Consider the following 24,011-nt stretch of genomic DNA (forward strand, 5'->3'; position numbering starts at 1 on the left):
GTTGCAGTGAGCCGAGATCGCTGCCACTGCACTCCAGCCTGGGTGACAGCACAACTCCGTCTCAAAAAAAAAAATGCGGAATTCTTTTCTGCAAATGTTCTCTAATAGTATACCTTCTTCAGTCTGTCGATATATGTATGCTTTTATTTTATAACTAATACACGTTGATTGTATTGGAAATTATAGAAAAGATTACATTGGATTGTTTAGAAAATATTTTTAAATGTGAAGAAAAATATAAAAATTACTCCCTTGTTCCACTTTCCCCACTTTCAAGTCAGACTATGTTGTTTTCACAGTTAGTAGCTAGCAGTCTACCCCACTAGATTATATGCTTCACAGAGGGAAGGGACCCTCAAGACTTCACTGGATGAGTAGCACCCAGTACCTTGCTTGCTGCCTGGTTTGTGATGGGCATACTGTAAGAAAAAAAAAATCTGAATGACAAAATGTTTTTCCATAATACCAGACTTCCTCTTGAAAAGATGGGTCATAATGTTGTAGTCTTACATGCTTATGTAGACAGTCAAAGCAAGAATACTCAATAAATGGCTATTTACCACTTGAAAGAAAGATCAAGTAATTATTTACAGAAAATGATGTGTCTACACAACAGGGATTTTTGAATTTCTCCTTATTTACCATATCTGATCTTATTGCTTCCTAGCTGAGTTTCAACAAGGCATCTGTATTTAAAGTCCCAAATGGTCTGTGAGCTTTTTCTCAGGAAAATTCCAGGCTAAGGCTCTGGTCCTTGCTAGAATATGATTTTCTAACTTCTTTGGAAACTCCTTAAAGCAGATTTCCATTCCTGGGGCCCATGATTCCACATTGGTGGGCATGGAGATGGGAGAGGATGTGGTTATTCTTCAGAAAAGCCACACACTTCATGCTAACAGTAAATAGCACCAGTGAACAGAGCACTTTCTTCATGCGCTGTCCAAACCAACATTAGGCTCTCTCCTTGTATTTCCCTTGGATTTTCTGTGTAATCCTGCATTACAGAATTTTTCTTTCATTTTAATTATAAATGTCAGTATATGTTTCTTAAATATTAAGAGCTATAACATTATTACACCTGAAAGTTTAACCAAAAATATTGTCAAATATATAATCATTGCTCTAAAAAAATTTGTTTTAAGTAATTTGAATTAGGACACAGAAGGTCCATACATTGCAGTTCCTTGCTCGTTTTGTTTTGTTTTTTTTTTTTGTTTGTTTTGTTTTTTTTTTATTAATTTTTGCATACAAAAACAACATTTTCTAAAAATACATACAAACAAAAAGATGCATATCAAACATATTAGGAAGGTTGCACATGGGAAGTCGGGGAATAGAAATGGGGGGTGGGAGTTAAAATAAATGAGAGAGGGACTTTATATGGATCAGTGATAATAACTCAGTCCTCTATTTGACAAAGAAGAGGGAGAAGGAAGAGGAAGAAAAAGAAAGTGGGATAAAGGATCAGAAAGGGAAGAAAATAGAAAAAATTAGAGTATGACTCCAGGGTAGACCTGTTTTGTTGTCACTGAGTTGGTTGGTTGGTTTGTCTGTTGTATTCTTCATGTTTCGCCAAGTTGGCCAGACTGGTCTCGAACTCCTAGCCCGAAGTGATCAACCCGCCTCGCCCCCCAGAGTGCCGGGACCACAGGCGTGAGCCACCACGTCCAGCCCCCACATTGCTTCTGGCCTCCGTGGTAGACCTCCCAGACGGAGCGGCCAGGCAGAGGAGCTCCTCACTTCTACCCAGACACGGGGCGGCCGGGCAGAGGAGCTCCTCACTTCCCAGACGGGGCGGCCAGGCAGAGACGCTCCTCACTTCTTCCCAGACGATAGGTGGCCGGGCAGAGGCGCTCCTCACTTCCCAGACGATGGGTGGCCGGGCAGAGGCGCTCCTCACTTCCCAGACGATGGGTGGCCGGGCAGAGGCGCTCCTCACCTCCCAGACGATGGGTGGCCGGGCAGAGGCACTCCTCACTTCCCAGATGGGGCAGCCGGGCAGAGGCGCTCCTCACTTCTTCCCGGACGGGGCGGCCGGGCAGAGGCGCTCCTCACTTCTTCCCGGACGGGGCGGCCGGGCAGAGGCGCTCCTCACTTCTTCCCGGACGGGGCGCCCGGGCAGAGGCGCTCCTCACTTCTTCCCGGACGGGGCGCCCGGGCAGAGGCGCTCCTCACTTCTTCCCGGACGGGGCGGCCGGGCAGAGGCGCTCCTCACTTCTTCCCGGACGGGGCGCCCGGGCAGAGATGCTCCTCACTTCTTCCCGGACGGGGCGGCCGGGCAGAGGCGCTCCTCACCTCCCAGACGATGGGTGGCCGGGCAGAGGCGCTGCTCACTTCCCAGACGATGGGTGGCCGGGCAGAGGCGCTCCTCACTTCCCAGACGGGGCGGCCGGGCAGAGGCGCTCCTCACTTCCCAGACGGTGGGCGGCCGGGCAGAGGCGCTCCTCGCTTCCCAGACGGTGGGCGGCCGGGCAGAGGCGCTCCTCGCTTCCCAGACGGTGGGCGGCCGGGCAGAGGCGCTCCTCGCTTCCCAGACGGGGCGGCCGGGCAGAGGCGCTCCCCACCTCCTAGATGGGGCGGCGGCCGGGCAGGGGCTGCAATCCCAGCACCCTGGTAGGCCAAGGCAGGCGGCTGGGGGGCGGAGGCTGCCGCGAGGCCAGACCACGCCACCGCACTCCAGCCTGGGCAACACCGAGCACTGGGTGAGCGAGACTCCGTCTGTAGTCTCAGTACCTCGGGAGGCTGAGGCGGGCAGAGCACTCGGCGTGAGGAGCTGGCGACCAGCGTGGCCAAGATGGCGAACGCGTGCCTGCATCCAAAGGAGAAAAGGCAGGCAGCGGTGGCGCGCGCCGGCAGACCCAGGCAGTCCGCGGCGCGGGCAGCAGCAAGCCGAGTAGATTGTAGCCTGGGCCAGAGAGGGAAAGGAAGGAAGGAAGGGAGGGAGGAAGGAAGGAAGGAAGGAAGGGAGGGAGGGAGGGAGGGAGGGAGGGAGGGTTGGTTCTCAATCTCTTGACCTCGTTTTGTTTTGTTTTTATTGGAGGCAGAGTCTTGCTCTGTTGCCCAGGCTGAAGTACAGTGGAGTGATAACCTTTGCTTCCCGGGTTCAAGTGATTCTCCTGCCTCAGCCTCCCAAGTAGCTGGGACCACAGGCACACACTGCCACACCAGGCTAATTTTTGTATTTTTAGTAGGGACGGTGTTTCACCATGTTGGCCAGGCTGGTCTCAAACTCCTGACCTCAAGTGATCCTGCTGCCTCCGCCTTCACCTCCAAAAGTGCTGGGATTATAGGTGTGAGCCATTGCACCCGGCCAACAATTGCTTATTTTTAAAGTCTCCTAGTATGTAGGTTTTCTGTCTCATCTTTGCCCCCAGCTTATGTTTTGAAGAACCAACTTACTTGTCCTGTGAAGTTTAGATTTTGCTGATTGTTTCCTGCATATGTCATAAACTAGTTGTTAGTTGGCCGGGCGTGGTGGCTCACGCTTGTAATCTCAGCACTTTGGGAGGCCGAGGCGGGCGGATCACGAGGTCAGGAGATCGAGACCACAGTGAAACCCCCCGTCTCTACTAAAAGTACAAAAAATTAGCCGGGCGTGGTGGCGGGCGCCTGTAGTCCCAGCTACTCAGAGAGGCTGAGGCAGGAGAATGGCGTGAACCCGGGAGGTGGAGCTTGCAGTGAGCCGAGATTGCGCCACTGCACTCCAGCCTGGGCGACAGAGCGAGACTCCGTCTCAAAAAAAATAAATAAATAAACTAGTTGTTAGGTCTAAAGGCTTGATCAGATTCCGTATTGAATTTTTGGTAAGAATGCTTCATTGGTGGGGGTATGTAATTCTGTTAGGAAACACATGCCTGCTTGTCTTTTTGATAGTCATTGCCTAGGTCTATTATTAATTAGGTCAGTGGTGCTCATGGTGGGTCACAGACCCCTGAGAGTCTTCCCAGGACAATTTCAAGGGGTACATAACATAAGGTCAAAACTTATAATACTAAGATATTTGCCTTTTTCACTGTATTGAGAGTTTTATTGATGGAGTAAAAGCAGTGATGGGTAAAACTGCCAGAACCTTACCATGAATCAAGTGAAAATTGGAATTTTGGAAAACTTGCCTTTAACACCAGTGGCACTACAGCTTCCTAATACTTTCCTAATGAAATCAATAGTGTTGATATTAAAAATTTTTTTTTTTTTTTGAGACGGAGTTTTGCTCTTGTTGCCCAGGCTAGAGTGCAGTGGCGTGATCTCCACTCACTGCAACCCCCGCCTCCCAGGTTCAAGCGATTCTCCTGCCTCAGCCTCCCAAGTAGCTAGGAGTACAGGCATGAGCCACCACACCCAGCTAATTTTTGTGCTTTTGGTAGAGACAGGGTTTCACCATGTTGACCAGGCTGGTCATGAACTCCTGACCTCAGGTGATCCACCCGCCTCGGCCTCCCAAAGTGCTGGGATTACAGGCATGAGCCACTGTGCCAGGCCAAAAATGATTTTATTTAGACAGTGTATAATGAGATGTGTCAGTGTTTCGAAGATCTGCATAACCTGTGTTTTTGGAATGACCAACGCATAGTATTACAAAATAATGCATGAGTGAAAGATCTAACATGGTAGAAAAGATTTGTTTATGAGGTTTCAGAGTCTACATTACAGTTAACCTTTAGGAAACTACTTCTCATCCAATTTTTATGTCCTCATCCTCAAGAATATCCGCAGTTATCTAAAAGGCTATTAAAATACTCCTTCCCATAAAGAACTACAATAATCAAGACAGTGTATGATACCATGATAGACATATCAATCAATAAAATTGAAATAAGAGGCTAGGCACAGTGGCTCGTGCCTGTAATTCCAGCACTTTGGGAGGCAGAGGTGGGTGGATCACTTGAGGTCAGGAGTTTGAGACCAGCCTGGACAACATGGGGAAACTCCATCTCTACTAAAAACACAAAAATTAGCTGGGCGTGATGGCTCATGCCTGTAATCCGAGCTACTTGGGAGGCTGAGGCAGGAGAATTGCAGACTGTGTCTCAAAAAAAAAAAAAAAAAAAAAAAAAAGACAACCTAATTTTAAAATGGCCTGAGGATCTGAATAGATATTTCTCCATGTATACATTGGATATGTATATATCCATCCAATGGAATATTGTTTAACAAAAAAGAATGAAGTACTGATATTAAGGGTCTTTCAATTCTGTAGCTACTACATTATAATACACTGCAATGCAAAATGGATCTAAATAGACTTGGACTGTCATTCTTACCCTGTCACTCCATGAGTGACTGGCTTACTGAGCAACTGTTTCTGACAATACTTAATGGTGGTCTTGTGAAAGCGGAATGAGTTAAATATTGGACACGTGGAGGTCTCAAGTATTGGGTCCCTCCTTGCTACCTTTTTAATTCGGGAATTCCAACGAAGACAGGAGGACATGATGGGAAATAGAAAACATTCTGAGAGTGATTTTTTTTTTTCTATGAAGGAATTTTTCTTGTAACTTCTTCCATTAGTACTCTAATTAAAGTATGACCACATGCTTAAGATCTTTGTAGATGTGTGTAATATGCATCAGAGTGCCTAAGTCTAACCCATCTCAACATTTGAAGGCACTTTTGGGTTACTCTTTAAGAGTGAGACTAGGGGAAAAAGGCTGAAAGTTGGGGCAGGATGGTACAAGGTATTAATAAAAAGTGGCCACAAGCACCAAATGTAAAACTAAAGTAATCATACAAGTGTTCAACTACACACAAATGCATATGTAAGAAGACTAATGAGGCCAGGCATGTTGGCTCATGCCTGTAACCCCAGCATTTAGGGGGACTGAGGCTGGAGGATTGCTTGAGACCAGGAGTTCCAGATCAGCCTGGGCAACATATTGAGGCCTCATCTCAACAAAAAAGTTAAAAAAAAAAAAAAAAAAGTCAAAGTGATGGAAAACGTGGGAAGAGTTGCAAGTACAGAGAATAATCCAAGTTGTCAATAAGTTGTCAATAGTTTGTAAGCTATATGAGAGTGAATACTTGTATTTTATTCAGTATTATACACCTAGCGTGATGACTGGCACAAAGTAAATGCATGTTTTCTGGATTAATAAATGAGATACCATAGCTTTGTGTTTTGGGGGTTTTTGTTTTGTTTTGAGACAGGGTCTCACTCTCGCCCAGGCTGGAGTGCAGTGGTGTGATCTTGGCTCACTGCAATCTCTGCTTCCCAGGCTCAAATGATCCTCCCACTTGAGCCTCCCAAATAGCTGGGACCACAGGCGCCCACCACCACACCCAGCTGATATTTTTCTATTTTTCTGTAATGATGGGGTTTCATTTTGTTGCCCAGGCTGGACTTAAAACTCCTGGGCTCAAGCAGTATACCCACCTTGGCCTCCCAAAGTGTTGAGATTGCAGGTGTGAGCCACCATGACCGGCCACAGTAACTGTTTAATAAAGGTTCTAGAATAAAAACGCTAGAAGGAAGGAAATAACCCACTAAATGCCACATTTTTGTGATTCTGCAAGTAAAGAAAGAAAAGGTTTACAGGGAACAGATTGACATCAAAATTCTCATATAGTAGGCCAGGCGCGGTGGCTCACACCTGTAATTCCAGCACTTTGGGAGGCTGAGGTGGGAGGTTCGCTTAAGCCCAGGAGTTGGAGACCAGCCTGGGCAACAGTGACACCTTGTCTCTACCAAAAAAAAAAAATTAGCCAGGCGTGGTGGCACACACCTGTATTCCCAGCTACTCTGGAGTCTGAGGTAGGAGGATTGCTTGAGCCTGGGAGGCAGAGTTTGCAGTAAGCCGTGTTTGTGCCACTGCACTCCACCCTGGGCGACAGAGTGAGACCCTGTCTCAAAAAAAAAAAAAATTATTATCTCCTGTATCTAAGAGGCAGCAAAACAATATTGTTAGGGGAAAGAGGGAGAAAGTTGAATCCAGTCATGTGATGGCATTCACAGAAAGTCTACTTCCCATGCTTTTTCTTGGAAAATGTTAAGGATATCTTCAAAGAAAAAGAATCTAAGAAGACACAAGGTAAAAACAGGCACAGAAGTAAACAGTGGTGTATAAAATACACAAATTTAAATGCTTAGTGACAAATGTTTTTATTTTTTTTTGTTTGTTATTTTAGAGATGAGGTCTCACTGTGTTACCCAGGCTGGTCTTGAACTGACTTTAAGCAATCCTCAGTGCCTCAGCCTCACAAAGTGCTGGGATTACCAGTGCGAGCCACTGCACCGGGTCACAAATGTTTTTTGAAAAATGTAAACTAGAATAAGATTTTTAAGAATATTGAAAGTGATTCAGGGGAAGAGAGTAAAAGCACATTAAAGGTTTCATTTCTATTTGGGAAAAATTATGGATATTTTTGACATTGAAAGGTAATTCTAAATATGGGTAACACTTGCTATCTTCGCTTTCACCATGTGAGCTCAGGAACTACATAGATTAACGTACATTTTCACACAGACTCGTGGCATCCAGAGTTTAGAAACCAAATAGGTTGGGATAATACAGTATTCTTTGCTATTCAAACCTTAGACCCAGATAGATTATGGTAACAGGTTACTTTTTTTTTAATATTTAAATGAAATAAATAGAATATAAAAACAATACACTTCTTGGCCATTAGAAGGAAATAAAGTTTGAAGGGAAGGAGAGGATTTTTACAAAGTAATCCACTAGGGCCAGGAGTGGTGGCTCACGCCTGTAATCCCAGCTACTTGGGAGGCTGAGGCAGTAGGATAATTTGAGCCTGGGAGTTCAGGAGGTGCCTAACAACATGGCAAGATGCTGTCTCAAAAACACACACACACACACACTAACAGGAAGACCAGGCCCCAGGTCCCTTTCATCTTCATTCATTCATAATTTAGTCTAAAATCCATTAGGTTTCAGACCAATCATAGGTGTTCATGTTGGGAGGCAACAGTGACCTGGTGGGGGGTGTCAGCAAAGCAGGGTGAGGATAGTGCTTGTGTGTTGCGTAAAGAGGGGAGTGGGGTTGATGTCAGCAGCGACAGGAGATTAGTTATATGCAGAGGGGTTGATCAAATAAGGAAATATATTGAGGACAATGGGAAGTGCCTCTCTGTTGGAGATGGGGTTGTAAATATGTAAAAGGGAGGAAACTAGAATAAATCCTGAAATGTAGATTTGGAATTGGAATTACTGGCATGAATTCATGGTTCCCAAAATATCAAGATGTATTCAGTATGGTAGTAATACTGAAAACAAAAATGTAGAGAGATATACCTATGGATGTGGATGTGTGTATGCATAGAGGACCTGGAAGCAGAAACGCTGTAATAACATGAGTATACCCAGCTCCCAGATCTTGGTTTCTAAATACCATTCTTCACTAAAAGGAACCAGGGCTCGGAGAAACACCTGACTCCAGGACTGGGGCAGGAATGGTACTCTAGAAGATCTTGCTGTGCCAAAAAAAAGAAGTGCTCAAAGAACAATGAGGACATGTCAAATGGATACAGAAGACATCTTGAAGGGCTTCCTGCGGCTAATCTTGTGACAATTTGAACATCTAAAATAAATCATGGCCAGGCGCGGTGGCTCACACCTATAATCCCAGCACTTTAAGAGGGTAAAGTGGTTGAGCTTTAGACCAAGAGCTCAGGACTAGCCTGGGCAACATAGTGAAACCCCCGTCTCTACAACAAAATTAAAAAATAGCTGGGCATGTGATGTAGTCCCAACTACTCAGGAGGCTGAGGCAGAAGGATTGCTTGAGCCCAAGAAATTGAGGCTGCAGTGAGCCGAGATCACGCCACTGCGCTCCAGTGAGCAGCAAAGCGAGACCCTGTCTCAAAAAACACACACACACAAAAACATGAAAATATCAGATGTGCACCCATAAAAAAGGATGAGTTCACGTCCTTTGCAGGGACATGGATGAAGCTGGAAACCATCATTCTCAGCAAACACAAGAACAGAAAACCAAACACCACATGTTCTCACTCATAAGCGGGAGTTGAACAATGAGAACACATGGACACAGGGAGGGGAACATCACACACCAGGGCCTGTCAGGGAGTTGGGGGCTAGAGGAAGAATAGCATGAGTGCAGCAAACCACCATGGCACACGTATACCTATGTAACCTGCACGTTCTGCACATGTATCCCAGAACTTAAAGTGTAATTTAAAAATAAATAAATAAAATGTCAGGTGTAATCCATTGAACAAAACGGGAATTTGTGAGTCCATGCTGATTAAAAGAATAAACGGAGACAGCCAGGTGCAGTGGCTCACTCCTGTAATCCCAACACTTTGGGAGGCCAAGGTGGATCGCTTCGAGCTCAGGAGTTCAAGACCAGCATGGGCAGCATGGCAAAACCCTGTCTCTACAAAAATTACAAAAATTATCCAGGCATTGGTGGCGTGCGCCTGTAGTCCCAGCTACACAGGAGGCTGAAGCTGGAGAATCGCTTAAGCCTGGGAAGTGGAGGTTGCAGGGAGCTGAGATTGTGCCACTGCACTCCAGCCTGGGGGACAGTGAGACCCTGTCTCAAAAAAAAAAAAAAAAAAAAGAAATGGAGAAACTTCTCTTTATAGTCGAGTACCAACAGATGAATGTAGTCAGAATAATTATATTAGAAAATCACCACTTGGCAATCACCATAGCAAAAATCCAGCCAAGAAACATCAATTGCTAAAACTAGTGTATGAAAGTTTGATGAGGAACAGACCATTTACATAGTCTTAAAGTCCTCCCTGCAAAATGCTTCCTGATGATTACAAAAGGAAAAACTACATTGGAGAAACCTGAGAGACACTACCTCATTCAAGTTATCACAGTTAATCACAGTTCACATAACCAGTGCTGGGACAAATCAAAATTGTATAACATTTGATACAATGCAATAAGAACATAGCTTCACTTCTGTGATATTCTTCATAAAAATGCATAATGTGAATCTAATCATGAGGAAACATCAGACAACATAGTTCCCATAATATTCTTTTATGGCAATTTTTTTTTTCTGATCTAGGATTCAGTCCGGATGGATGTAGCTCCTGAATAGAAATTAAGGGATATTCTTCACAATAATTGGTCAGTAATCTCCAAAAGTCAAGTCCGTGAAAATCAAGGAGATACATAGAGCCGTTTCAGGTTGAAGGAGCCTAAAAGAGACATGACAACTAAATGCAATGTGAGATCCCAGCTAAACTATATCTGGTTTTCCTTTTTGAGTTTTGTTTTGTTTTGTTTTGTTTTGAGACAGAGTCTTGTTCTATTGCCCAGGCTAGAGGGCAGTGGCATGATCTTGACTCACTGCAATTTCCGCCTCCCAGGTTCAAGGGATTCTCGTGCCTCAGCCTCCAGAGTAGCTGGGATTACAGGCCCGCGCCACTATGCCCAGCTATTCTTTTTGTATTTTTAGTAGAGACAGGATTTCGCCATGTTGGCCAGGTTGGTCTCTAACTTCTGGCCTCAAGTGATCTGCCTGCCTCAGCCTCCCAAAGTGCTGGGATTGCAAGTGTAAGCCACCATTCCTGGCTTTTGGGATTCTTTTTGAGACAGGGTCTCACTCTGTCACCCAGGCTGGAGTGCAATGGCACAATCACAGCTCCCTGCAAACGTGACCTCCTGGGCTCAAGTGATCCTTCCACCTTGGCCTCCTGAGTAGCTGGAACTACAGTCATACACCACCATGCCCAGCTAATTATTACTATTTTTTTTTTTTTGGTAGAGGGAGGGTGGGGAGTGGGGTCAGGGGGAATGGGGGTGGGGGTGGGGGATATTCTCACTGTGTTGCCCAAACTGGTCTTGAATTCCTGAACCCAAGTGATCCTCCTACCTCGGCCTCCCCAAGTGCTGGGATTACAGGCGTGAGCCACCACACCCAGCCCCATGTCTGGTTTTAAACTAAGCTTAGTAGTTTGTTATAGAGCACAGAACATTAACACATAGATAATCTAACTCATGAACATAGATACGAAACCCTTGAACAAAAAGATTAACAACTAGAACCCAACAATTCATGAAAATAATAACTACATCACAAACAAAATATACCTGAGGAATAGAAGGTTAGTTTAGTGTGACCATCATTGATAATGAACAGCAATAACAGAATAAGGAAGAAAATCTCATGATTACCTCAGTAAATACAGAGAAATCTGGTCACACTATCCACTCATGATTACAACTCTTCAGTATTATGACTGCAAACATCATACTTAATGGTGAATTATCCAAAGCTTTCTCTCCGAGTTAAGGAATTTGCTATCTCCACTTCTATTCACTATTTTACTATGTTCACTATTTTTCACTATTTTCACTATTTTTCACTATTTTCACTATTTTACTGGCAGTCCTCACTAGTAAAGAAGGTAAGAAGACTCAGAAAAAAATTAAACTAATTTTGTTGCAGACAACTTGAATGTGTTTATAGAAAATCCAAAGAACCTATGTAAAAATTAGGCTTAAGTAAGTCAAGTTAGGCCATATGCAGGGGCTCACACCTGTAATCCTAGCACTTTGGAAGGGCGAGGTGGGAGGGTTGCTCGAGCCCATGAGTTCGAGACCAGCCTGGGCAACATAGCGATACCCTGTCTCTATTTAAAAATTAAAGAGTAAGTCAGGTTAGAAAGGTTCCTGGATAGACAACCAATATATGACAAATAATTGTATTTTTACCTACCAGCATCAAATACAAAATGAAACTTTTAAAAGACCCTATTGATTAGGAGAAAGTGAAGGACTTGGGAGAGCCTCACTGACAAATAGAGCAAGTTTACAGGATTTAAGTCCTGCAGAACCACCACTGAGGTGACTTGGAGAGATACCTCTGTAAATATATCACAAATATCAAATACCTGCAAGAGAGGACATCTCTGCTTGCCAGGATTCCTTATCCAGGTGTCAAAGAATGAATATTCTTAGTATCTTTGTGTAGCCTGAGAATATATGTGGGTTTTTTTTTTAACCATTTAGACATAAGTTGGGGTGCATACTATGGATTCTTCAACACCTTGCTTTTTTTGACTTACCAGTCATATATCTGGAGAGAAATCCATTTTAGCAAAAAATATATCTACTATATTCTTTCTTTTTAATTTTTTTTTCTTTTTTTGAGACGTTGTCTTCGCTCTGTTGCCCAGGCTGGAGTGCAGTGGCGTGATCTCGGCTCACTGCAAGCTCCGCCTCCCGGGTTCACGCCATTCTCCTGCCTCAGCCTCTCCGAGTAGCTGGGACTACAGGCGCCCGCCACCACGCCCGGCTAATTGTATTTTTAGTAGAGATGGGGTTTCACCGTGTTAGCCAGGATGGTCTCGATCTCCTGACCTCGTGATCCGCCCGCCTCAGCCTCCCAAAGTGCTGGGATTACAGGGGTGAGCCGACGCGTCAGGCCTCTTTTTAATTTTTTAAACTTGCAGAAGAGTTGCAAGAATAGTGCTCTTTAGTGGGCCTTCACTCAGATTCACCAACTGCTGGCATGTGGGTGCACTGGCTTTACAGTATGTGCTTTATCACTCCCCTTCCTCTCCGTCCTCCGGTCCCTGTGTGCTTCCTGAACCGTTTGAAAATAGGTTGCATATATCATGCCCCTGTGCCCCGAAAAACTTTAGTGTGTATTTTCTAAGAACAAGGGCATCCCCTTGCATAAACACAGTACAATCTTATCAAATTCAGAAGATTCAACATTAATAGAAAAAACTATCTGCATATTATCCATATTCAAATTTCATCAATTGTTCCCATAATGTTCTTTTATGGCAATTTTTTTTTCTGATCTGGTATTCAGTCCGGATAGATCTAGCTCCTGAGTAGAAGTGGAAGTCCTCGAAATTCCCTCAGGGCTCCTAGGTGTGGTGTAGTCGCTGGGAAGGGGGAATGAGTGCCCAGAGCAGGCAGGGTTGCCGTAGTGTCCACTAACTCAGTGGTGGTAAATCTTTTGTGCACATGTAAGTGTGTGTGTGTGTGTGTGTGTGTGTGTAATATATATATACACAAGAGAAACTGAGTGATGGAAGAAGGAAGAGAGGTTATATGTGTAGTTCATTCTCTGGAGCCTAATCTTTCTAAAACATTTCAGACAACCCAGTTAACAGTGTCTCATGGCAACATGATAGAATCTTGAAGGTGAATGGAAAGGATTATGATGTATGGAAAATCCAAGTTGGAGTGGTGCCTGATACAGGTGAAAATAAATTTGCAGCTACTGGAAGAGAGAGGAGCATATCAATTGTTTAAAACAAAAAGCCAGCGTTAACAGGCTCAGAGAAATGAAGTTGAAAGGAATAGATGTAGCTCCTGAATAGAAGCGAAAGTCCAACGTGGTTCCATTAAAATGACTTCTCAGCGGTCTCTCCCTGCAGATGACTTCGGTATCTACTACCTGTGAGCCTTGATCTACTGTAGCTTTCTAGATAAGCCCAGTGGTGGGAAAGTCAAGCTCAGGGGAGTCAGGGGACACACGCTGCATTCAGGAGGGTTCTCCCAGGTGTGACCCATGGGAGGTCCCCTGAAAGGAAGGAAGATTGTACCTAATGTCTTGGCAATAAATACATGTCCTTCCTAAAGGGTGACAGTCTAGAACCTCCTGTGGTATCAGTGAGTAAAAGTGAAAATGACCATTCTTATAACAGTGAACACTTTTCAAACTGGCATAACCGTACTTAAAAGTATGTATGAGGTGAGGTCACTGTTTCATGGATCCCCAACTTTAGATACAATATATGGAAAGAAAAATCCGAAAGGACATAGATACCAGGCTGCCTGGCACAATACAAAAAATTATAAGAGGAAGCTCTGTGCAGGGAGAGGAGATCCCCTTCGGAACCCTCAGTGTTCTCTCTGTGCAGGCAGGTCTGGCCAATTCACCTGAACACTCTAATCCTGTAGCTTACTGGGAAGGACATCCTAGACCAGTCACTTAAAAAAAATTTTAAAGTGTCATTTATTGATGAACCTGTGTCAAGCACCTTGCATGATACCTGCATAATCCTCACAACCATCCTATAAGGCAGATGATATTATTCCTCTTTTATAGATGAGAAACGGACCTAGAATCCCAGATCCTATAACTAGTAAATGGCATAGTTGGGATTTAAACTAAGATCTATATTTTCACAGAGTCTGTGCTCTTTCTCCTCTCCGTGTATATATGTGTGTGTGTGTGTTTATATGTATATAGCTAGATACATACACATATACACATGTGTGCTCTTAAGATATATATATTCATGCTCTTAATGTGTATATATTATGCCTTCAATATATATGCCATACATACATATATACACAAATATATACATATATATATCACATATATATAGACAATCTTAATATATATAGACAATCTTAATATATATAAATCCAAATATCTTAATGGATAGATATGTTGGGAGAGAGGGAGGGAATTAAACAGACAGGTGGATATTCCTTTTTTTACATACCACCACACACCCCATGAGTAAATGACTAAATCACTTAAACCTGACATCTCATCTGTAAAATGGGATGTAAAAATAATTGTTCCTACCTTACACAATTGTTGAAAGATTTAATGGGAAAATGCATGTTAAGTATTTAAATAGTGCCAGGCTCACTACCTGATAGCTATTGTTTTATTAACTATTAATAATAATAATAATTTAATTGCTTGCCCAGCAAGTTGTCAGTTGTCTTGCTTTAATTTTAGAAAGAAATTTTTATCTGTCTTATTTGGCTTCAGGTACTTGTTCACAATTCTGGTCTACGTAATGTAATTTTGTTTTTAATTTAATTTAATTTATTTATGTAATAGAGACAAGATCTCACTATGTTACCCTGGCTGGTCTCAAACTCCTGGCCTCAAGCAATCCTCCCACCTCGGCCTCCCAAAGGGCTGGGATTACAGGTGTGAGCCACTATGCTCCGCCATAATACAATTTTAGACTCCAAGTTCCAATACTTCCTGTCCTTGTTAGAGAATGTGTTTGGAGGAAGTCTTATTAAGAACTCTTCTTTATTCATATTAAGAGAGGCTTATTGTCATTTTTACATATTTTGTTCTCTCAAAACCCTTTCTTCCCATGTGGCACCAACACAGTGCAGAGTGCACAGATTACTATGATACCCTTCCAGTTAAGGAGGCTGATGGGAACCAGCCCCGTTTTCAGGGCGTCACTGGCTTGCGGAACTTGGGCAACACATGCTACATGAATGCCATCTTACAGTGTCTCTGCAGCATCTTGCCGCTGGTGGAATACTTTCTCTCCGGGAAGTATATCACCGCTCTTCAAAAGTAAGACCATTTGCATTCCCTGCAGCCCAGCCCCCACCCCCACTTCCCCACAGGTGAGGTTAGAGAGGGAACTCTGGAATCCCTATTAAGAGATAAACAAACAAGTCAGTAGAGGTTGTAGCTTCCCAGATAATGTGCTAGAGTAAGTAAAAGTGGGAAGGGCAACCAAGAAATGAATGCAGCTCCTTTTTTTTTTTTATTGTCGTTGTTGAGACAGGGTCTCGTTCTGTTGCCCAGGCTGGAGTGCAGTGGTGCGATCTTGGCTCCCTGCAACCTCTGTTCTCCGGTTCAAGTGACTCTCCTGCCTCAGCCTCCTGAGTAGCTGGGATTACAGGCATGTGCCACCGTGCCTGGCTAATTTTTTTTGTATTTTTGTGTTTTTTTGTATTTTTAGTAGAGACGGGGTTTCACCATGTTGGCCAGGCTGGTCTCAAGCTCCTGACCTCAAGTGATCCACCCCTCCCAACCTACCACCTCCACCCCGCAAAGTGCCGGAATTACAGGTGTGAGCCACTGAGCCTGGCCTCCTTTTTTTTCTTTTAGACAGAGTCTTGTTCTGTCACCCAAGTTGGGGTGAAGTAGTGGTATGATCACAGCTCACTGCAGCCTCAACCTTCTGGGGGCTCAAGCTATCCTCCTGCATTGGCCTCCCAAAGTGCTGGGGTTACAGGCATGAGACACCACGCTCTTCCATTTTGAGACTAATTTCCCAGGCTTGGGTGATTAGGTGCCTTCTTTTCATTAAATCAGCCAGAAACATATCCGTTTCTTCTTCCAAGTGATTGCAGTGAAGTTGCCACTGCTTTTGCCTACCTGATGACAGACATGTCGCTAGGAGACTCAGACTGTGTCTCACCAGAAATATTCCGGTCAGCTCTTGGCAACCTCTACCCAGCATTTACGAAAAAGACGCAACAAGATGCTCAGGAATTCTTGATTTATGTCCTAAATGAACTTCATGAAGCTCTAAAAAAGGTAAGTAGAATTAATGACCTTGAAATGGGATAGTCCTGCACCTTTATCAGCAACTTCCATTTTTCATTCTTTTTTTTTTTTTTTTTTTGAGACAGAGTCTCCCTCTGTCGCCCAGGCTGGAGTGCAGTGGCGCAATCTCGGCTCACTGCAAGCTCCGCCTCCCGGGTTCACACCATTCTCATGCCTCAGCCTCTCCGAGTAGCTGGGACTACAGGCGCCCGCCACCACGCCCGGCTAATTTTTTATATTTTTAGTAGAGACAGGGTTTCACCGTGGTCTCGATCTCCCGACCTCGTGATTTTTCATTCTTTTACTTGTTCAATTAATATTGTCTACTTTGTGCCAAGCACTGTGCTAGGTGTCCCATGGAGGACATCCAAGTTAGTATTTGAATGTAGCTGTATTTACCAAACTTACTTGTCATCAGCATCATCTGGGAAGATTTTACAACACCGATTTTAAGGCACATACTCCAAGGGTAATGAATTAGAATGTCTTTTGGGAAAGCTTACTTGGCATTTCCAGTGGTCAGCCAGGCGTGGGAAACACTAATCTAGTTTTCTTTGTAAATAAAGGCTGAACGGACTAGTTTTTAAAAGTGCAAAATATATTCCTCATGAGAAATAACATATAGAACTTTATAGCTTAAATTTTCTTGGGACCTACAAATCCATGAAAATATTAAGCTTGATATTAGATTAAGCAACAGATCTATGCACTACAAAGTTTCATCCTCATACCAAACATGCCTAACCCGAGTTCATCACCGAATTAGGACATACATTTCATTAAACATGTTGGGTATGGTGGTGCATGCCTATAATCCCAGCTACTCAGGAGGCTGAGACTGGAGAATCACTTGAACCTGGGAGGCAGAGACTGCAGTGAGCCGAGATCGTGCCACTGCATTCCAGCCTGGGAAACAGAACAAGACTCCATCTCAAAAAAAAAAACTTTAATTTAATTTAAAATAAATTTAAAAAAACACAATACCATTCACATTAGCACCCTCAAAAATGAAATACTTGGTTATAAAATTAACAAAATATGAGACTTTCCTTCCTTCCCTCCCTCCCTCCCTTCCTTCCTTCCTTCCTTTCTTTTTTCTTTCCCTCTGTGGCCCAGGCTGCAATCTACTCGGCTCGCTGCTGCCCGCGCCACGGACTGCCTGGGACTGCCGGCGCGCGCCACCGCTGCCTGCCTTTTCTCCTTTGGCTGCAGGCACGCGTTCGCCATGTTGGCCACGCTGGTCACCAGCTCCTGACGCCCAGTGCTCTGCCCGCCTCAGCCTCCCGAGGTACTGGGACTGCAGACGGAGTCTCGCTCACCCGGTGCTCGGTGTTGCCCGGGCTGGAGTGCGGTGGCGTGGTCTGGCCTCGCGGCAGCCTCCGCCTCCCAGCCGCCTGCCTTGGCCTACAAGGGTGCTGGGATTGCAGCCCCTGCCCGGCCGCCGCCCCGTCTGGGAGGTGGGGAGCGTCTCTGCCCGGCCACCCATCGTCTGGGAGGTGAGGAGCGCCACTGCCCGGCCACCCAGTCTGAGAAGTGGGGAGCGCCTCTGCCCGGCCGCCCCGTCTGGGAAGTGGGGAGCGCCTCTGCCCGGCCACCCACCGTCTGGGAAGTGAGGAGCGCCTCTGCCCGGCAACCCATCGTCTGGGAAATGAGGAGCGCCTCTGCCCGGCCACCCATCGTCTGGGAAGTGAGGAGCTCCTCTGCCCGGCCGCCCCGTCTGGGAAGTGAGGAGCGCCTCTGCCCGGCCACCCATCGTCTGGGAAGTGAGGAGCGCCTCTGCCCGGCCACCCACCATCTGGGAAGTGAGGAGCGCCTCTGCCCGGCCACCCCGTCTGGGAGGTGAGGAGCGCCTCTGCCCGGCCACCCATCGTCTGGGAAGTGAGGAGCACCTCTGCCCAGCCGCCCCATCTGGGAAGTGAGGAGCGCCTCTGCCCGGCCGCTTCGTCTGGGAAGAAGTGAGGAGCGCCTCTGCCCAGCCACCCATCATCTGGGAAGTGAGGAGCGCCTCTGCCCGGCCACCTATCGTCTGGGAGGAAGTGAGGAGCGCCTCTACCCGGCCACCCATCGTCTGGGAAGTGAGGAGCGCCTCTGCCCGGCCACCCATCGCCTGGGAAGTGAGGAGCGCCTCTGCCCGGCCACCTATCGTCTGGGAGGAAGTGAGGAGCGCCTCTGCCCGGCCGCCCCATCTGGGAAGTGAGGAGCGCCTCTGCCCGGCTACCCATCGTCTGGGAAGTGAGGAGCGCCTCTGCCGGCCACCCATCATCTGGGAAGTGAGGAGCGCCTCTGCCCGGCCACCTATCGCCTGGGAAGTGAGGAGCGCCTCTGCTCGGCCGCCCCGTCTGGGAAGAAGTGAGGAGCGCCTCTGCCCGGCCGCCCCATCTGGGAAGTGAGGAGCGCCTCTGCCTGGCCACCCCGTCCGGGAAGAAGTGAGGAGCGCCTCTACCCGGCCGCCCCGTCCGGGAAGAAGTGAGGAGCGCCTCTGCCCGGGCGCCCCGTCCGGGAAGAAGTGAGGAGCGCCTCTACCCGGCCGCCCCGTCCAGGAAGAAGTGAGGAGCGCCTCTGCCCGGCCGCCCCATCTGGGAAGAAGTGAGGAGCGCCTCTGCCCGGCCGCCCCATCTGGGAAGTGAGGAGCGCCTCTGCCCGGCCACTCATCGTCTGGGAAGTGAGGAGCGCCTCTGCCCGGCCGCCCCGTCTGGGAAGTGAGGAGCGCCTCTGCCCGGCCACCCATCGTCTGGGAAGTGAGGAGCGCCTCTGCCCGGCCACCCACCGTCTGGGAAGTGAGGAGCGCCTCTGCCCGGCCACCCCGTCTGGGAGGTGAGGAGCGCCTCTGCCCGGCCACCCATCGTCTGGGAAGTGAGGAGCGCCTCTGCCCGGCCACCCACCATCTGGGAAGTGAGGAGCGCCTCTGCCCGGCCACCCCGTCTGGGAAGAAGTGAGGAGCGCCTCTGCCCGGCCACCCCATCTGGGAAGAAGTGAGGAGCGCCTCTGCCCGGCCGCCCCATCTGGGAAGTGAGGAGCGCCTCTGCCTGGCCACCCCGTCCGGGAAGAAGTGAGGAGCGCCTCTACCCGGCCGCCCCATCCGGGAAGAAGTGAGGAGCGCCTCTGCCCGGCCGCCCCGTCTGGGAAGAAGTGAGGAGCGCCTCTGCCCGGCCGCCCCGTCTGGGAAGTGAGGAGTGCCTCTGCCCGGCCGCCCCGTCTGGGAAGTGAGGAGTGCCTCTGCCCGGCCACCCCATCTGGGAAGTGAGGAGCGCCTCTGCCTGGCCACCCCGTCTGGGAAGAAGTGAGGAGCGCCTCTGCCCGGCCGCCCCGTCTGGGAAGAAGTGAGGAGCGCCTCTGCCCGGCCGCCCCGTCAGGGAAGAAATGAGGAGTGCCTCTGCCCGGCCGCCCCCTCCGGGAAGAAGTGAGGAGCGCCTCTGCCTGGCCGCCCCATCTGGGAAGTGAGGAGCGCCTCTGCCCGGCTACCCATCGTCTGGGAAGTGAGGAGTGCCTCTGCCCGGCCACCCATCGTCTGGGAAGTGAGTAGCGCCTCTGCCCGGCCACCCCGTCTGGGAAGTGAGGAGCGCCTCTGCCCGGCCACCCATCATCTGGGAAGTGAGGAGCGCCTCTGCCCGGCCACCCATCGTCTGGGAAGTGAGGAGCGCCTCTGCCCGGCCACCTATCGCCTGGGAATTGAGGAGCGCCTCTGCCCGGCCACCTATCGTCTGGGAAGAAGTGAGGAGCGCCTCTGCCCGGCCGCCCCATCTGGGAAGAAGTGAGGAGCGCCTCTGCCTGGCCGCCCCGTCAGGGAAGAAGTGAGGAGCGCCTCTGCCCGGCCGCCCCATCTGGGAAGTGAGGAGCGCCTCTGCCCGGCTACCCATCGTCTGGGAAGTGAGGAGCGCCTCTGCCGGCCACCCATCATCTGGGAAGTGAGGAGCGCCTCTGCCCGGCCACCTATCGCCTGGGAAGTGAGGAGCGCCTCTGCTCGGCCGCCCCGTCTGGGAAGAAGTGAGGAGCGCCTCTGCCCGGCCGCCCCATCTGGGAAGTGAGGAGCGCCTCTGCCTGGCCACCCCGTCCGGGAAGAAGTGAGGAGCGCCTCTACCCGGCCGCCCCGTCCAGGAAGAAGTGAGGAGTGCCTCTGCCCGGCCGCCCCATCTGGGAAGAAGTGAGGAGCGCCTCTGCCCGGCCGCCCCGTCAGGGAAGAAGTGAGGAGCGCCTCTGCCCGGCCGCCCCATCTGGGAAGTGAGGAGCGCCTCTGCCCGGCTACCCATCGTCTGGGAAGTGAGGAGCGCCTCTGCAGGCCACCCATCATCTGGGAAGTGAGGAGCGCCTCTGCCCGGCCACCTATCGCCTGGGAAGTGAGGAGCGCCTCTGCTCGGCCGCCCCGTCTGGGAAGAAGTGAGGAGCGCCTCTGCCCGGCCGCCCCATCTGGGAAGTGAGGAGCGCCTCTGCCTGGCCACCCCGTCCGGGAAGAAGTGAGGAGCGCCTCTACCCGGCCGCCCCGTCCGGGAAGAAGTGAGGAGCGCCTCTGCCCGGCCGCCCCGTCTGGGAAGAAGTGAGGAGCGCCTCTGCCCGGCCGCCCCGTCTGGGAAGTGAGGAGCGCCTCTGCCCGGCCGCCCCGTCTGGGAAGTGAGGAGTGCCTCTGCCCGGCCACCCCGTCTGGGAAGTGAGGAGCGCCTCTGCCCGGCCACCCCGTCTGGGAAGAAGTGAGGAGCGCCTCTGCCCGGCCGCCCCGTCTGGGAAGAAGTGAGGAGCGCCTCTGCCCGGCCGCCCCGTCTGGGAAGTGAGGAGCGCCTCTGCCCGGCCACCCCATCTGGGAAGTGAGGAGCGCCTCTGCCTGGCCACCCCGTCCGGGAAGAAGTGAGGAGCGCCTCTACTCGGCCGCCCCGTCCGGGAAGAAGTGAGGAGCGCCTCTACCCGGCCGCCCCATCTGGGAAGAAGTGAGGAGCGCCTCTGCCCGGCCACTCATCGTCTGGGAAGTGAGGAGCGCCTCTGCCCGGCCGCCCCGTCTGGGAAGTGAGGAGCGCCTCTGCCCGGCCACCCATCGTCTGGGAAGTGAGGAGCGCCTCTGCCCGGCCACCCACCGTCTGGGAAGTGAGGAGCGCCTCTGCCCGGCCACCCCGTCTGGGAAGAAGTGAGGAGCACCTCTGCCCGGCCACCCCGTCTGGGAAGAAGTGAGGAGCGCCTCTGCCCGGCCGCCCCATCTGGGAAGTGAGGAGCGCCTCTGCCTGGCCACCCCGTCCGGGAAGAAGTGAGGAGCGCCTCTACCCGGCCGCCCCGTCCGGGAAGAAGTGAGGAGCGCCTCTGCCCGGCCGCCCCGTCTGGGAAGAAGTGAGGAGCGCCTCTGCCCGGCCGCCCCGTCTGGGAAGTGAGTAGCGCCTCTGCCCGGCCACCCCGTCTGGGAAGTGAGGAGCGCCTCTGCCCGGCCACCCATCAGCTGGGAAGTGAGGAGCGCCTCTGCCCGGCCACCCATCGTCTGGGAAGTGAGGAGCGCCTCTGCCCGGCCACCTATCGCCTGGGAATTGAGGAGCGCCTCTGCCCGGCCACCTATCGTCTGGGAGGAAGTGAGGAGCGCCTCTGCCCGGCCGCCCCGTCTGGGAAGAAGTGAGGAGCGCCTCTGCCCGGCCGCCCCATCTGGGAAGAAGTGAGGAGCGCCTCTGCCCGGCCGCCCCGTCAGGGAAGAAGTGAGGAGCGCCTCTGCCCGGCCGCCCCATCTGGGAAGTGAGGAGCGCCTCTGCCCGGCTACCCATCGTCTGGGAAGTGAGGAGCGCCTCTGCCGGCCACCCATCATCTGGGAAGTGAGGAGCGCCTCTGCCGGCCACCCATCATCTGGGAAGTGAGGAGCGCCTCTGCCCGGCCACCTATCGCCTGGGAAGTGAGGAGCGCCTCTGCTCGGCCGCCCCGTCTGGGAAGAAGTGAGGAGCGCCTCTGCCCGGCCGCCCCATCTGGGAAGTGAGGAGCGCCTCTGCCTGGCCACCCCGTCCGGGAAGAAGTGAGGAGCGCCTCTGCCCGGCCGCCCATCGCCTGGGAAGTGAGGAGCGCCTCTGCCCGGCCACCTATCGTCTGGGAGGAAGTGAGGAGCTCCTCTGCCCGGCCGCCCCGTCTGGGAAGAAGTGAGGAGCGCCTCTGCCCGGCCGCCCCATCCGGGAAGAAGTGAGGAGCGCCTCTGCCCGGCCGCCCCGTCCGGGAAGAAGTGAGGCGCGCCTCTGCCCGGCCGCCCCGTCCGTGAAGAAGTGAGGAGCACCTCTGCCCGGCCGCCCCGTCAGGGAAGAAATGAGGAGTGCCTCTGCCCGGCCGCCCCATCCGGGAAGAAGTGAGGAGCGCCTCTGCCTGGCCGCCCCATCTGGGAAGTGAGGAGCGCCTCTGCCCGGCTACCCATCGTCTGGGAAGTGAGGAGTGCCTCTGCCCGGCCACCCATCGTCTGGGAAGTGAGTAGCGCCTCTGCCCGGCCACCCCGTCTGGGAAGTGAGGAGCACCTCTGCTCGGCCACCCATCATCTGGGAAGTGAGGAGCGCCTCTGCCCGGCCACCCATCGTCTGGGAAGTGAGGAGCGCCTCTGCCCGGCCACCTATCGCCTGGGAATTGAGGAGCGCCTCTGCCCGGCCACCTATCGTCTGGGAGGAAGTGAGGAGCGCCTCTGCCCGGCCGCCCCATCTGGGAAGAAGTGAGGAGCGCCTCTGCTCGGCCACCCCGTCCGGGAAGAAGTGAGGAGCGCCTCTGCCCGGCCGCCCCGTCTGGGAAGAAGTGAGGAGCGCCTCTGCCGGCCACCCATCATCTGGGAAGTGAGGAGCGCCTCTGCCCGGCCACCTATCGCCTGGGAAGTGAGGAGCGCCTCTGCTCGGCCGCCCCGTCTGGGAAGAAGTGAGGAGCGCCTCTGCCCGGCCGCCCCGTCTGGGAAGTGAGGAGCGCCTCTGCCCGGCCGCCTCGTCTGGGAAGAAGTGAGGAGCGCCTCTGCCCGGCCACCCATTGCCTGGGAAGTGAGGAGCGCCTCTGCCCGGCCACCCATCGTCTGGAAGTGAGGAGCGCCTCTGCCCGGCCACCCATCGCCTGGGAAGTGAGGAGCGCCTCTGCCCGGCCACCCATCGCCTGGGAAGTGAGGAGCGCCTCTGCCCGGCCGCCCCGTCCGGGAAGAAGTGAGGAGCGCCTCTGCCCGGCCGCCCCGTCCGGGAAGAAATGAGGAGCGCCTCTGCCCGGCCGCCCCGTCAGGGAAGAAGTGAGGAGCGCCTCTGCCCGGCCACCCCGTCTGGGAAGAAGTGAGGAGCACCTCTGCCCGGCCGCCCCGACTGGGAAGAAGTGAGGAGCGCCTCTGCCCGGCCGCCCCATCTGGGAAGTGAGGAGCGCCTCTGCCCGGCCGCCCTGTCCGGGAAGAAGTGAGGAGCGCCTCTGCCCGGCCGCCCCGTCTGGGAAGAAGTGAGGAGCGCCTCTGCCCGGCCGCCCCGTCAGGGAATAAGTGAGGAGCGCCTCTGCCCGGCCGCCCCGTCCGGGAAGAAGTGAGGAGCGCCTCTGCCCGGCCGCCCCATCTGGGAAGTGAGGAGCGCCTCTGCCCGGCTACCCATCATCTGGGAAGTGAGGAGTGCCTCTGCCCGGCCATCCATCGTCTGGGAAATGAGGGGCGCCTCTGCCCGGCCACGCATCGTCTGGGAAGTGAGTAGCGCCTCTGCCCAGCCACCGCGTCTGGGAAGTCAGGAGCGCCTCTGCCCGGCCACCTATCGTCTGGGAAGAAGTGAGGAGCGTCTCTGCCTGGCCGCCCCGTCTGGGAAGTGAGGAGCGCCTCTGCCCGGCCGCCCGGTGTCTGGGAAGAAATGAGG

At 51.1% G+C, this 24,011-nt stretch overlaps 1 protein-coding gene across 1 annotated transcript in view; it reads left to right on the forward strand.

Annotated features, from left to right (window-relative positions):
- The first annotated feature begins 13,305 nt into the window (after positions 1-13,305).
- The window catches only part of USP50 (ubiquitin specific peptidase 50), a 51,425-nt gene continuing 40,719 nt past the window's right edge, over positions 13,306-24,011 (forward strand). Inside the window, exons 1-3 of the mRNA XM_063638512.1 lie at positions 13,306-13,355; positions 15,049-15,243; positions 16,023-16,218. Coding sequence (XP_063494582.1) covers positions 13,306-13,355; positions 15,049-15,243; positions 16,023-16,218 — 441 coding nt within the window. The remainder of the gene's footprint in view (positions 13,356-15,048; positions 15,244-16,022; positions 16,219-24,011) is intronic.

The sequence above is a fragment of the Symphalangus syndactylus genome, chromosome 5 (assembly GCF_028878055.3).
Source record: "Symphalangus syndactylus isolate Jambi chromosome 5, NHGRI_mSymSyn1-v2.1_pri, whole genome shotgun sequence".
Classification (NCBI taxonomy): domain Eukaryota; kingdom Metazoa; phylum Chordata; class Mammalia; order Primates; family Hylobatidae; genus Symphalangus; species Symphalangus syndactylus.